Below are 13723 nucleotides of genomic sequence, written 5' to 3' on the forward strand. Positions count from 1 at the left end.
TAGGAATGTATTACTTTTATTTTTAAAATAAAAGTGTTTTCATTTTTTCTATTTTGAGAATTATGCTTATTGATCAAAAATAGTCTAGAATAAAAATTGAGATTAGAAGATGATGAAAGGGTTTAGGATTTTAACAAATGCCCCACCTTAATATTTGAAATTATGCTTTTTTCTTTCTTTAGGTTGTAATTGTGGAGAAGTTTCTAATAATCATTTGCATTTAAGAGTAAAATTAGCAACTGAATATAAAGAAAATCCAGAAAAATTAATGAAGGTATGACTTGAAAATTTGACTTAAAGTACTCAATATTACTGTTAAAAAAGTATTTTTCCCTCTTACTTAGGGTGATAGTTAATTTCCTGGCTTAATGAATAATTATTTTTAAACCATTTTTGTTTTTATGGGTTTTTTTTTTCTGATACATAAAACTATGCAAATTTCCATCTTCAAAAATATTAGAACCAGAGATTTGAACCAACAGTACTTGGTAAATTAAAGTTTATGTAGATTAAAACAGTAGAACTATATTGCATGATATTTTTTTATTGAGAATTCTGAGGAAAACAAAGTATTTATTACCTTGCTTCAGAATACACTATGTTCCAGTAGAGACTTTAAAACTTTATAACAACTTTAAATTTTAAACATCATATATTAATTTAAAAAAACAAGTAAAAGAAGAAAAACATTCTCAAAAAATTATTAAGGGAGAGCCTATCATTTTATTAGGATAAAATGCCCATGAAGGTATTTAATATTAAGTTTCTTCTACAGGTTCACTTTCTTAGATTCATTAGGCCCACATTCTTTTCATTTTACCCCATTCCTATTCCTGCTCCCTAAGTAATTTGAAAGCTACTTATATATATCTTTCTTTTCTTGGTAACATTCAAATTTGAAGTATTTTTGAATTATAATTTGAAAGCTACTTATATGTATCTTCTTTTCTTGGTAACACTCAAATTTGAAATATTTTTTAATTATTATACTTATATTTCATTGAGTAGCTATCCTATATATTTCAGCTACAGTTCCGTAGAAATCAAATTATGAAAAATTATTGATTATAGCATGCATAATTTAAGTAAAAGTAGAAAATGTTTCTCTTTTTAACGTATTGACTATATTGTCAATTTGTATAATACACAATCACCACAGGTAAGAGGACAAAAATGTATTAAGAGAAAACAATAGTAGGTCCATTTTTTTATAATTTTCAAGCAATTTCAGTGCATATTGTGGGTCAATATTAGTAATTGATTAGAGTTCTGAAAGATACAAAGGAGAGAAAATGCAGTCTGTTTGAATAAGAAAAGCATGTTTGTTCACTATAATTCACAGTAATTATCAATGTGCTGTATATTTGTATCTGTCAGAGGTTTGGAGTAAATAAAATATTAGGTTTTATATGAATAAAATATTTAATGTTTAATTATTAAAATTACTTTAATTTTCTTTGATCTTTGACACTCTTTTAACCATCTTCTTTTAAATTCTCAGATATTATCTGAAATAGAAAAGGAAGAATTTCTGAGGAGTAAGACACATTGTACCAGTCCTAATTCTGCTCCAGAGCCTAGTCCTCCTAACTTGCCTGTGAATGAACATGTTTTACCAGGTGGACTAAAGTGCTCAGTTATGTTTTTGATAATTTTTATGTGATTGATCATAATTATCTGAAAACATAAAGTGAGATGCTTTTTTTAAAAAAAGATTTATTTATTTATTTATTTATTTCTCTCTCCCCTCCCCTGCCCCAGTTGTCTGTTCTCTGTGTCTATTTGCTGTGGCATCTTTGTCCGCTTCTGTTTTGTTGTCAGCAGCACAGGAATCTGTGTTTCTTTTTGTTGTGTCATCTTGTTGTGTCATCTTGTTGTGTCAGCTCTCCATGTGTGCAGTGCCATTCTTGGGCAGGCTGTACTTTCTTTCGTGCTGGGCGGCTCTCCTTAGGGGGCGTACTCCTTGCTCATGGGGCTCCCCTACGCAGGGGAAACCCCTGCGTGGCAGGGCACTCCTTGCACGCATCAGCACTACACATGGGCCAGCTCCACACGGGTCAAGGAGGCCCGGGGTTTGAACTGCGGACCTTCCATGTGGTAGACGGACGTCCTAACCGCTGGGCCAAGTTTGCTTCCCAGAGATGCTTTTTTGACATTTAGAAAAATAATATTGCAAGGTTTAAAATTATACTTGTACTGCACTTAAATTTAAGTACATAATTTTCTATGCTTCCCAAATTAACGTGATTGAAATATATTTAACATTTTTCCACATGTATAACTGACTGCAGTAGATTCACCCTACCATGAACTTATTAATTATTCCTTGACTATATACACAGACACACATATTATATTTTTATGTTATTATTTTGTGGAATATCTATGTGTTTAGGAGATACTGATCAAACCCAAGACCTTGTATATGGGAAGCAGGTGCTCAGCCACTTGAGCTACATCTGCGCCCCAAGGTTTTGTGGAATATTTCAAGGCTATTTTGTATGACTTCCTTATTGACCGAGATGGAATTTCTAGGTATATTTAAGAATATGTCTTTTTGTATATTATCATTTTTACTTTGGTAATACATTGACATTATTTCTTCATTTTGAAATTGCTTTTGTATTTTAAATTGGATCAGTTTAGACAGACTTGATCTTGAGAATAATGTTATTTTTCCTCATGAATGCAGATGATGCTGATATAAATTTTGGATACTGTGAAGTGGAAGAAAGATGTAGGCAGTCTTTTGAGGCTTGGCAAGATAAACAGAAAGAACTGGAAAACCAAGAGAAAGAAAGTCTCAAAGCTCAGAGGGATAAAGAAGAAAAGCAATTTCAAGAGGAAGAAGAAAAGAGACATTGCTGGCTGAAACAATTTGAAGTTGAAAAGAAGAAGTTAGAGAATATTCAGAAGGTAATTTTCATTTTTTGTTTTGTTTTGTTTTGGTTCCCATAAATTCTATGAAATCAGTGGCTTCCTTTGAAGAGTATTGAGGTTTTGAATTATTGTGCAAATTGAGCTCTTTTCTTCTGCTTTTTATTACTCTTGATAAAGAAGCAATTCATTGTAGATTAATAATATCTGGGAGTCTTTTTTTTCAGTTAATTTTTTATTAGAGAAATCATAGGTTTATAGAACAATCATGCATAAAATACAGAGTCCCCATTTAACGCCCTATTTTAATACCCTTCATTGGTTTGATACATTTGTTATAATTCATGAAAGAATACTTTTATAACTGTAATATTAACTATAGTCTGTCATTTACACTAGGGTTCACTGTGTTGTACAGTCCTGCTTTTGTTAAATATTTATTCTAGTAACAGATATACAACCTAAAATTTCCCCTTTTAACCACATTCAAGTATATAATACCGTGCTGTTAATTATGTTCACAATGTCGTGCTACCATCACCACCAAAACTTTACAAGCAACCCAAATAGAAATTTTGTACAATTGAAACTAATTTGAAAAGCTACCCTTTAATATTCAAAGCAGTATAATATAATTTATGGATTACATATTTTATTCCAGGTTTCTGTATATTTTTAGAGCAGTACCATACAGCTTAAATTATTTTAGGTTTATTATATTTGCTGTCTGAAAGGACACATCCCACCCAGGGTTCTTCTTTTTCAAAACATCTTGCCAGTTTCCTATGTTTATTTTTTCCTAGATAAACTTTAGACACCCATTGTGAAGTTTTACGACATCACATTAAGATTTTTTTTGAGCATTTATTTTTTTATTTTATTTTTTTGAAGATACAGAGATCACAAAAAATGTTACATTAAAAAATATAAAATGTTCCCACATACCCCACATGCCACCCCCCAACTCCTCCCACATCAACAACCTCTTTCATCATTGTGGCACATTCATTACATTTGGTGAATACATTTTGGAACTCTGCTGCACCACATGGATTATAGTTTACATTGTAGTTTATGCTCTCCCCTAGTACCTTCAGTGGGTTTTGGCAGGATATATAATGTCCAGCATCTGTCCCTGCAACACCATTTAGGGCAACTCCAAATCCCAAAAATGCCCCCACATCTCATCTCTTCTTTCCTCTCCCTGCCCTCAGCAACTACCATGGCCACTTTCTCCAGATCAGTACTACAGTTTCTTCCATTGCTAGTCACAATAGTTCTATAATAGAATAAAAGTAAGTCCACTCTAATCTATATTTTATTCCTCCATCCTGTGGACCCTGGGATGGTGATGTCCACTCCACTTCTATTTTGAGAGGGGGCTTAGGCACACATGGTGGATGGATGTGATTCTCCTGCTTGGAGTTGTAGACATTCTTAGTTCCCTGGTGTGGTGGTTGACCATCTTCACCTCCCTGTTAGCTAACGTGGGTAAGTCCAATAAACCAGAGAGTAGGATTTAAAACTCTGCTGAGGCTCAGGGCCCAGCTGGCACATGACCAATCCAGAGATTCAAGTCTCCTGGGTATACACCAACCCCAGCGCCAACCACAGGTTCAGTAATAGTGACTGAAGAAGAAAGTGTGGAAAGGTCACATCTGAGTCCAACTCTGTCACACAAATTCCAAAGTAGGGCCCATTGACAAGGCACTGAACTCCAGAGCCAACTGCCATGACCATAGAACCTTTGTGTCCCCATAGCCCTCAGGAGTACCAGTACGTGGTGTTGGATTTACTTTGACTGTCTCTGGGATCCTGCTTAGGTGTACATAAGCACGACCATTCTGATGAGCTCCTGTCTCTCTTTTGAAGACTCACAGCCATATAAACTCATTTGTCTTTACTATTTCCCCCTTTTATTCAAGGTCTTTTTCTAGTTGCATCATCATTTAGTGATTGGTAGTAATCCCTCAGTGCCAGGGAGGCTCATCCCTGGGAGTCATTTCCCACACTGGGGGGAAGGTAATGCATTTACATGCTGAATTTGGCTTAGAGAGTGGTCACATTTGAACAACATGGAGGCTCTCAGGAGATAACTCTTAGGCACTCTGCAGCTCTAGGCCTGGTTCAAATTTCAGGCACACAGGCTCCTAAGCATAGTCAGCAGTATCAAAGGCTCATCATTGGACCATCCTTCTTCACTGGTCTTTGCTTTTGCACTTGGGGTATTTTTGCTGTCCCATTGGGGAATGTGACAGAGTTACCCTGGCTAGGAACTCAGCACTCCCTCAGTTGTCATCTGTAACTATAACTACTATGAAAATACTCAACGAATATATGAACATTTTTATATACCCTATTTACTTTCCCTGGACAACTCCCTCCCAACCATCACCCTAGACAGGCTGGCATTTACAAACAAATTATTATTTTATACCCTTCTAATGATAGGGAAAGGCAACAGAAATTTTTTGGCTATGCAAAATCCTTGTAATGGATCTGACAAATAGTACATTATGTACAACATGTTTTGTTGTAGTGGGTCAACAATTTAGATGATAGCCCATACTCTGCCCCCATAATTGAACTAATTTCTTTAACTACAATTTTTGTTGTTGTTGTGAAGGAGTTTTGCGTTTATTCTTATTTCTGATTTTCCAGAAGGTCCACCCAATTAGGTCATAGTAGTGGCATGTTGAAAAACTGGTGGATTTTAGGACCTCTTTGAAGGCCACTAGAGTCATTAGAATACCTGGAGACTATGATAGTTAGGCTATTGTATCAATTTGGCCAGGTAGTTGTGCCCAGTTGTTTGGTCAAGCAGGCATTGGGCTAACTGTAATACAAGGGCATTTATGGACTTTAGTCACCATTGACTTTACTGCAGTAAATCATAGATAGCTGATTATAGTTCATCAATCAGGGAGATTGCCATCAGCAATGAATAACACTTAACCCAATTAGTTGAATGGCTTGAAAGGGGAAGTGATTCCATCATTGAGAAAGAATTTCCCAGGTTGTCTTTGTACAGCCAACATCTCCCAGAACTTATCAAGAACCTTCATTGGACTTTCATTGCAGCCTCTGGCTGCACCCTGCCTGTGGAACCTGAACTTGTGCATCCGCATGGTTTCGTGAGAGTTTCTTATAGAATCACATACTACTGAAAGATATCTCTTGTTGATTCTGTTTCCCTAGAGAACCCTGACTAATACAGCTTGGTACCGGGAGTGGTTCTTGGGGAACAGAGTCTTAAACATGGGGTGTCTGAGGTGGTTCTGGGAGTTTTGCAGTTGGCTCTCTACTCTAATTGGACTCAAGAGTACTGACGACTCCCTTTCCAATAACGAAGAGGCTGCTAACAGTCCATGATGCAAGTTTACAATTGAGATATGCAAAATATCATCACTGGATTCCCATACTTCTACCCTTATAAGAAGCAAGGATCTGGATGAGAGTGTTTTCAACACTTTTAACAGAGTTTTATGAAGTCAAACGGTATAATGATGTTGACTGACTCCTCCTAGATACTCTGGATACTGTTACAAAAGAAAGAGATGAGTTAAAGGCTTCAAATTTTAAATACCACATGAATGATGCAAAAGTTTCTATGTGTGCTCTGAAAGAAAATCTTGTCTCCTGTAGCTACAGTCTCAAAATATCTGAGAACCAAACTCAGACTCTCATTGCATGATTAGCGGCGTTACCAAGGAAACTAAAATCTCAACCCCACAGGGTTTCTGCAGTTAAGTTGAAGTCATTGATTAGAAAAGAGTGGAATCCAGAGAATTGGGATGGAGACATACAGGATATTGATAATATTGATGGAGACACTGGAACCCTGAATTCTGCTGAGACTTTACTAGATAAGCCTAAAATGGCCAGCCCTGTGGAGACCACACCTTGTCAACTTTGTATCATCTGGCCTCCAGATTGCCCCAGGGAATGTGAAACAACTTCCAGCCCTGAGGCACTACTAGACCAACTCAAGCATACACTGCCCAGCCTCCAGTCTGCCCTGAAGAAACTGCCTTCCAATCCCTGCCTGAAGAGATTAATCCAGTCTTAACAGAAGAACATGCAAGGGAATGCCCTGAGGTCATGCAAGGCATTTCTGATCCTTCTTCTTACCCATCCCCACCACCTCTCTAGTTTTTGAGATCTATTATTAGACTAAAATCACAACATGCCCCCAAAGGTGAAATACAACGTGTGACCCACAAGGAAGTAAGGTATACTCAGAAAGAACTGCATGAGTTTTCTAACTTATATACACAGAAATCAGGGGAATATGTGTGGGAATGAATACTAAGGGTATGGAATAATGGGGGAAGGATTATAATGTTGGATGAGGCTGAATTTATTGATATGGGCCCACTAAGCAGAAATTCTGGATTCAACACTGTAGCTCAAGGGGTTGGAAAGGGCTCTAACAGTTTGTTCGGGTGACTGACAGAAACTGGAAGAAAAGATGGCCTAGCATGTCTGAGGTTGAGATGCCTGATACGTCCTGATATACAATAGAAGAGGAAATTCAAAGGCTTAGGGAGATTGGAATGCTAGAATGGATTTACCAGTTGAGAGCTGCCCACTCACCAGGAATATACAGAGGACACACCTTTAACCAGGACTGTGAGGAATAAATTTGTAAGACTAACTCCATCTTCCCTGAAGAACTCTGTGGTTGCTCTTCTCTGTAGTCCAGATATTACTGGAGGGAGGGCTGCGATGAAATTAGAATCCTTAAACATTATGGGGATGATTAGATGTCTGGTAAAAGTCATGTATTGGCAATTAATCACCAATGTCAAGGTAGGTGTGGCTACTGCAATGAAAGGCAGATTCAAAAAAGCACTCAAAATAGTCTGAGTTGCATAGAGTTATGGCGTTGTCTAATACATCATGGGGTACCTAGCAGTGAAGTAAACTGACAGTCTATAAATTTCTTTTGGATCCGTTTAAACAGATGAGTTCTAGGTTGAGTGAACCAAACCCTAACTCATATTACAGATGCAGAGAATCACAGCCCCTTAATCAATTTCCGGACTTGAGATGGTTTACAGACTCAGAGCCTCTTGAATGAGGAGGAGGCCAGATCTCCTTGTGGAAGGATCCTATTAAGCTACCCAAAATTTATACTTTTAATCTTCCTCCCACTTTCCCCCAAGGAGATCTATGGCCTTTTACCAGATTAACTGTGCATTGGGGAAAAGAAAATGATCAGACATTTCAGGGATTATTAGACACTGGCTCAGAATTAACATTAATTCCAGGAGACCCAAAACATCACTGTGGTCCACCAGTCAGAGTAGGGGCTTATGGAGGTCAGGTGTTTAATGGAATTTTAGCTCAGGTCCATCTCACAGTTGGTTCAGTGTGTCCCCAGACCCATTCTGTGGTTATAGCCCTAGTTACAGAATGCATAATTAGAATACATATACTCAGTAATTGGCAGGATCCCCACATTACATCACTGACTTGTGGAGTGAGGGCTGTTATGGTTGGAAAGGCCAAGTAGAAGCTACTAGAACTGCCCCTACCTAGCAAAATAGTAAACCAAAAGCAATACCAGATTTCTGGAGGGATTGCAGAAATTAGTGTCACCATCATGGATTTGAAGGTTGTTGGCTTATACAGAAAACAGGTGGATCTTGGAGGATGACGGTAGATTATCGTAAATTTAATCAGGTGGTGACTCTAATTGCAGCTGCCATCCCAGATGTAGTATCATTGTTGGAGCAAATCAACATGTCCACTGGTACCTGGTATGCAGCTGTTGATTTGGTGAATGCTTTTTTCTCAATTGCTATTAGTAAGCACCACCAGAAACAGTTTGCTTTCAGTGGGCAAGGCGAGCAGTATACCTTCACTTTGCTGCCTCAGGGGTATATCACCTCTTCAGCCCTATGTCATCATATTGTCCTCAGCAATCTCGGTTGTCTCTTCCTCCCACAAGACATCACACTGGTCCATTATATTGATGGTATCATGTTGATAGGACCTAGTGAGCAAGAAGTAGCAAAGACTCTAGACTTCTTAGTAAGGCATTTGCATGAGAGAGGATGGGAGGTAAATCTAACTAAAATACAAGGTCCTTCCACCTCAGTGAAATTTCTGGGTGTCCAGTGGTATGGGGCATGTTAAGATATCTCTTCTAAAGTGAAGGATAAGCTGTTAGATCTGGCTCCTCCTACAACCAAAAAAGAGGCACAATGCTTAGTTTGTCTCTTTGGATTTTGGAGACAACACATTCCTCATTTTGGTGTGCTACTCTGCCCCATTTGCTGAGTGACCAGAAAAGCTGCTAGACTAAATCAGTAACCAGAACAAGAAGAGGCTCTGTGTCAGGTCCAGGCTGCTGTGCAACTTGCACTACCACTTGGGCCATATGATCCAGCAGATCCAATGGTGATGGAAGTTTCCATGGCAAACAGAGATGCTGTCTGGAGCCTCTGGCAGGCCCCTATAGGAGAATCACAATGCAGAAACTTAGGATTTTGAAATAAAGCTCTGCCATCCTCTGCAGATAACTACTCCCCTTTTGAGAAACAGCTTTTGGCCTGCTACTGGGCCTTAGTAGAGACTGAATGCTTAACTATGGGCCATCAAGTTACCATGAGACCTGAGTTGTCTATTATGAGCTGGTATGGTCTGACCCACCAAACCATAAAGTTGGGTGTGCACAGCAGCCCTCCATAATAAAGTAGAAGTGGTATCTACGAGATAAGGCTTGAGCGGGTCCTGAAGGCATGAGTAAGTTACGTGAGTAAGTAACCCAAATGTCATGGTCACCATCCCTTCCATGTTACCTTCTCTTCCCCAGCCCTCAGCTTTGGCCTCTTGGGGAGTCCCTTATAATCAGTTGACTAAGGAAGAGGAAGAGAAAACTTGGGCCTGGTTTACAGATGGTTCTGCATGGTATGCAGGTACCTCCCGAAAATGGACAGCTGCAACACTGCAGCCCCTTTCTGGGTCATCCCTGAAGGACAGTGTTGAGGGTAAATACTCCCCTTGGACACAACCAATCCAATGTCCACATAGAAGAGGTGGTATTGGATTGAGAAAAGTGGACATGGTGGACGAAGGGTATGGGGAAAGGCAGGAAGAGATGAGAGGTGGAGGTGTCTTTGGGACATGGAGCTGCCCTGGATGGTGCTTCAGAGGCAATCACCGGACATTGTAAATCCTCACAGGGCCCACTGGATGGAATGGAGGAGAGTATGGGCCATGATGTGGACCATTGACTATGAGGTGCAGAGGTGCCCAAAGATGTACTTACCAAATCCAATGGATGTGTCATGATGATGGGAACGAGTGTTTTGGGGGGGAGAGGGGGAGTGGGGGAGCGGGGTTGAATGGGACCTCACATATATATTTTTGATGTAATATTATTACAAAGTCAATAAAAAAAAAATACTCCCCTTGGGCAGAACTTTGAGCAGTGCACCTGGTTGTTCATTTTGCTTAGAAGAAGAAATGGTCAGAGGTACATTTGTACACTGATTCATGGGCTGTTACCAATGGTTTGACTGGATGGTCAGGGACCTGGAAGGAACATGATTGGAAAACTGGTGACAAAGAGGTCTGGGAAAGAGGTAGGTATGTGAATAGACCTTTTTGAGTGGGCAAAAAACATGAAAATATGTGTGTCCCATGTGAATACTTACCAGAGGGTAACTTCAGCAGAGGAAGATTTTAATAATCAAGTGGATAAAATAACCCACTCTGTGGCTAATGCTCAGCCTCTTTCCTCAGCCACTCCTGTCATTGCCCAATGGGCTCATGAACAAAGTGGCCGTGGATGTAGGGATGGAGGTTATGAACGGGTTCAACAAGACAGACTTATGCTTACCAAGGCTGACTTGGCTACAGTCACTGTTGAGTGCCCAATCTGCCAAGCAACAGAGACCCACACTCAGCCCCCGATATAGCACCATTCCTTGAGGTGACCAGCCTGCTACCTGGTGGCAGGTTGAGTACATTGGACCATTTCCACCATGGAAGGGGCGGTGATTTGTTTTAACTGGAATAGACACATACTCTGGATATGGCTTTGCATTTCCTGCATGCAATGCTTCTTCCAAAACTACCACCCGTGGACTTACCAAGTGTCTTGTCTACTGCCAAGGCCTTTGTAGCAGTTTAGTATTATTGATGAATTTCAAATAGAAATATTGGATTATGCTTGTAATCTGATCTGTACCTGGGCATGAATAAGTTATGATTAGGGCGTTATGAAAAAAATTTTATGAAAGGCGTGGCAAAGAACAAAGTTGAGAGTTCGTGATGCTGGAGTTTGATGCTGAAAACTTAAACTGGATCCCTGGAAAGTAAGCTCACAGAGGAAAGAGAAGCCAGGAAGAAAGGAACCTTGAACCTAGAGAAAAGCAAGCCCCAGGAATGTAGGAACCCAGGAAACCTGAACCCTCACAGACGTCAGCAGACATCTTGCTTCAAATAGACTTTGGTGAGGGAAGTAAATTATGCGTTATGGCCTGTTATCTGTAAGCTCCTACCCCAGATAAATACCCTTTATAAAAACCAACTAATTTCTGGTATTTTGCGTCAGTTCCCCTTTGGCTAACTAATACAGCATTCCACACAGAATTGCTTCCAATCAAGAAACCTATTTTATGGCAAATGATGTGTGGGATTGGGCACATTCCCATGGAATTCACTGGTCTTATCATGTTCCCCATCACCCTGAAGCAGCTGGATTGATAGAACACTGGAATGGCCTTTTGAAGACTTCAGTTATAGCACCAGTTAGGTGGCAATACCTTGCAGGGCTGGGGCAATGTTCTCCAGGAGGCTGTGTATGCTCTTAATAAGTATCTACTCTATAGTGCTGTTTCTCCCATAACCAGATTTCATGGGTCCAGGAATCAAGGGGTGGAAACGGGAGTTGCACCACTCACTATTACCCCTAGTGACCCACTAGGAAAATTTTTGCTTCCTGTCTGTGCAACCTCAAATTCTGCTGGTCTACAGGTTTTAGTCCCAAAAGGAGGAGTGCTGTCACCAGGGAACACAACAATGATTCCATTGAACTGGAAGTTAAAACTGCTACCTGGCCACTTTGGGATCCTCTTACCTCTGAATCAACAGTCCAAGAAGAGAATTACTATTCTGGCTGGGGTGATTGATCCTGACTATCAAGGGGAAATAGGACTGTATCTACACAATGGGGGTAAAGAAGAGTTTGCCTGGAATATAGGAGATCCTCTAGGGCATCTCCTAGTATTGCCATGTTCTATGATTAGTCAATGGAAAATTGCAACAACCCAATCCAAGCAGGACTAACAATGACCCAGAATCTTCAGGAATGAATTTTTGGGTCACCTCACCAGGCAAAGAACCACGGTCAGCTGAAGGGCTTGCTGAGGGTAATGGGATCATGGAGTGGGTAGTGGATGAAGGTAGTGATAAATATGAACTTCAACCACATGACCAGTTACAGAAACGAGGACTATAATGGTCATGAATCTTTCTTCCTTGTTTCATTATGATGATGATAGTATACAAAAAAAATTTCTTTGTCGTCTTCTCCAAACTTTTCCCTTATCATATAACAAGTTGTATCCATTTCATGTCATAATATTTGAGGATGTCAAGTTTGAGAGTGGATATTTCCCAAGAACTTGTACCCTATTCTGTATGCAATTAATGTGTTTCCAGTTGTATGCAGGAGAGTTGAACATTGTTAGGTGGAAATATATATATATATGCATGTCTGTTATTGTTTTTACTTAGAGGTTTAAGGTTATGTGTGTGATTGCCGAGTTGACAAGTGGAGGACTGTGACAGTTAGGCTATTGTGTCAACTTAGCTAGGTAATTGTGCCCAGTTGTTTGGTAAAGGAAGCACTGTTCTAACTGTAACACAAGGGCATTCATGGGCTTTAGTCACCATTGACTTTACCGCAGTGGTAAATTATAGATAGCTGATTATAATTACATCAATCAGGGAGATTGCTATCAGCAGTGAGTGACACTTAACCCAATCAGTTGAATGCCTGAAAGGGGAAGTGATGCCAACATTGATGGAGAATTTCCAAGCTCATCTTTGGATAGCCAACATCTCCCGGAACTCGTTAAGAACCTTCATTGGACTTTCATTGCAGCCCCTGGTTGCAGCCTGGCTGCAGAACCTGGATTTGTGCATCTCCTTGGCTGCATTAGAGATTCTTTTAGAATCGCATACCGTTGACAGATATCTCGTGTTGATTCTGTTTCTCTAGAGAACCCTGACTAATACAGAGACATTCTATCTTATATTACCAAAGGTGATATATATATATAAATATGTATATCAACTTTAATTATATATGTATATATAGACAACCAAGAACTTACTAGTTTTTTAGTGTTACATATAGGAAACATGAGCATATTGTCAGGGTATTCCAGCCCTCTATGTTGAGGACAATGCAACTTCCTGCTTATATTAAGAATAAATTTAAAGCAATTGTAATACTGAAGAACCAGTTTGACCATGTATTTCTCTATGTAGTAAATTATGAACCTTTTGTTTTCCTATAGTTTTATTATTTTCTTCCCACAAATTAAAGTCAGAAGCCTTTTTAAAATATTCCAGATTAAGATAGAATATTATACTGATTTATTGGGTAGCATTTGCTGGTTTGTGTTGAAATGCATTGTTGTTATTGAGTGTTAGTAGTATGGGCCCTTTTTTAAGTAATTTGTAATTTATCAGAAAATTGTGGTTTAAAATATATGTATGGAATTAGTAGGTTTAATGGTTTCCTAAGTGTGTGCTTATTATTCCTTAGGGCCTTTTCAAAATTTCATAATGATGGATTCTAAATATTTAATTTAGTTCCTTT

General features: G+C 39.1%; 1 protein-coding gene across 6 annotated transcripts in view; it reads left to right on the plus strand.

Annotated features, from left to right (window-relative positions):
• The window catches only part of LRRIQ1 (leucine rich repeats and IQ motif containing 1), a 258148-nt gene that overhangs the window by 9143 nt on the left and 235282 nt on the right, over positions 1-13723 (plus strand). For all 6 annotated transcript variants that reach the window (XM_058308513.2, XM_058308508.2, XM_058308506.2 and 3 more), the window contains exons 4-6: positions 183-274; positions 1502-1619; positions 2693-2916. In XM_058308513.2, coding sequence (XP_058164496.1) covers positions 183-274; positions 1502-1619; positions 2693-2916 — 434 coding nt within the window. The remainder of the gene's footprint in view (positions 1-182; positions 275-1501; positions 1620-2692; positions 2917-13723) is intronic.

This window comes from Dasypus novemcinctus, chromosome 12 (genome assembly GCF_030445035.2).
Source record: "Dasypus novemcinctus isolate mDasNov1 chromosome 12, mDasNov1.1.hap2, whole genome shotgun sequence".
Classification (NCBI taxonomy): domain Eukaryota; kingdom Metazoa; phylum Chordata; class Mammalia; order Cingulata; family Dasypodidae; genus Dasypus; species Dasypus novemcinctus.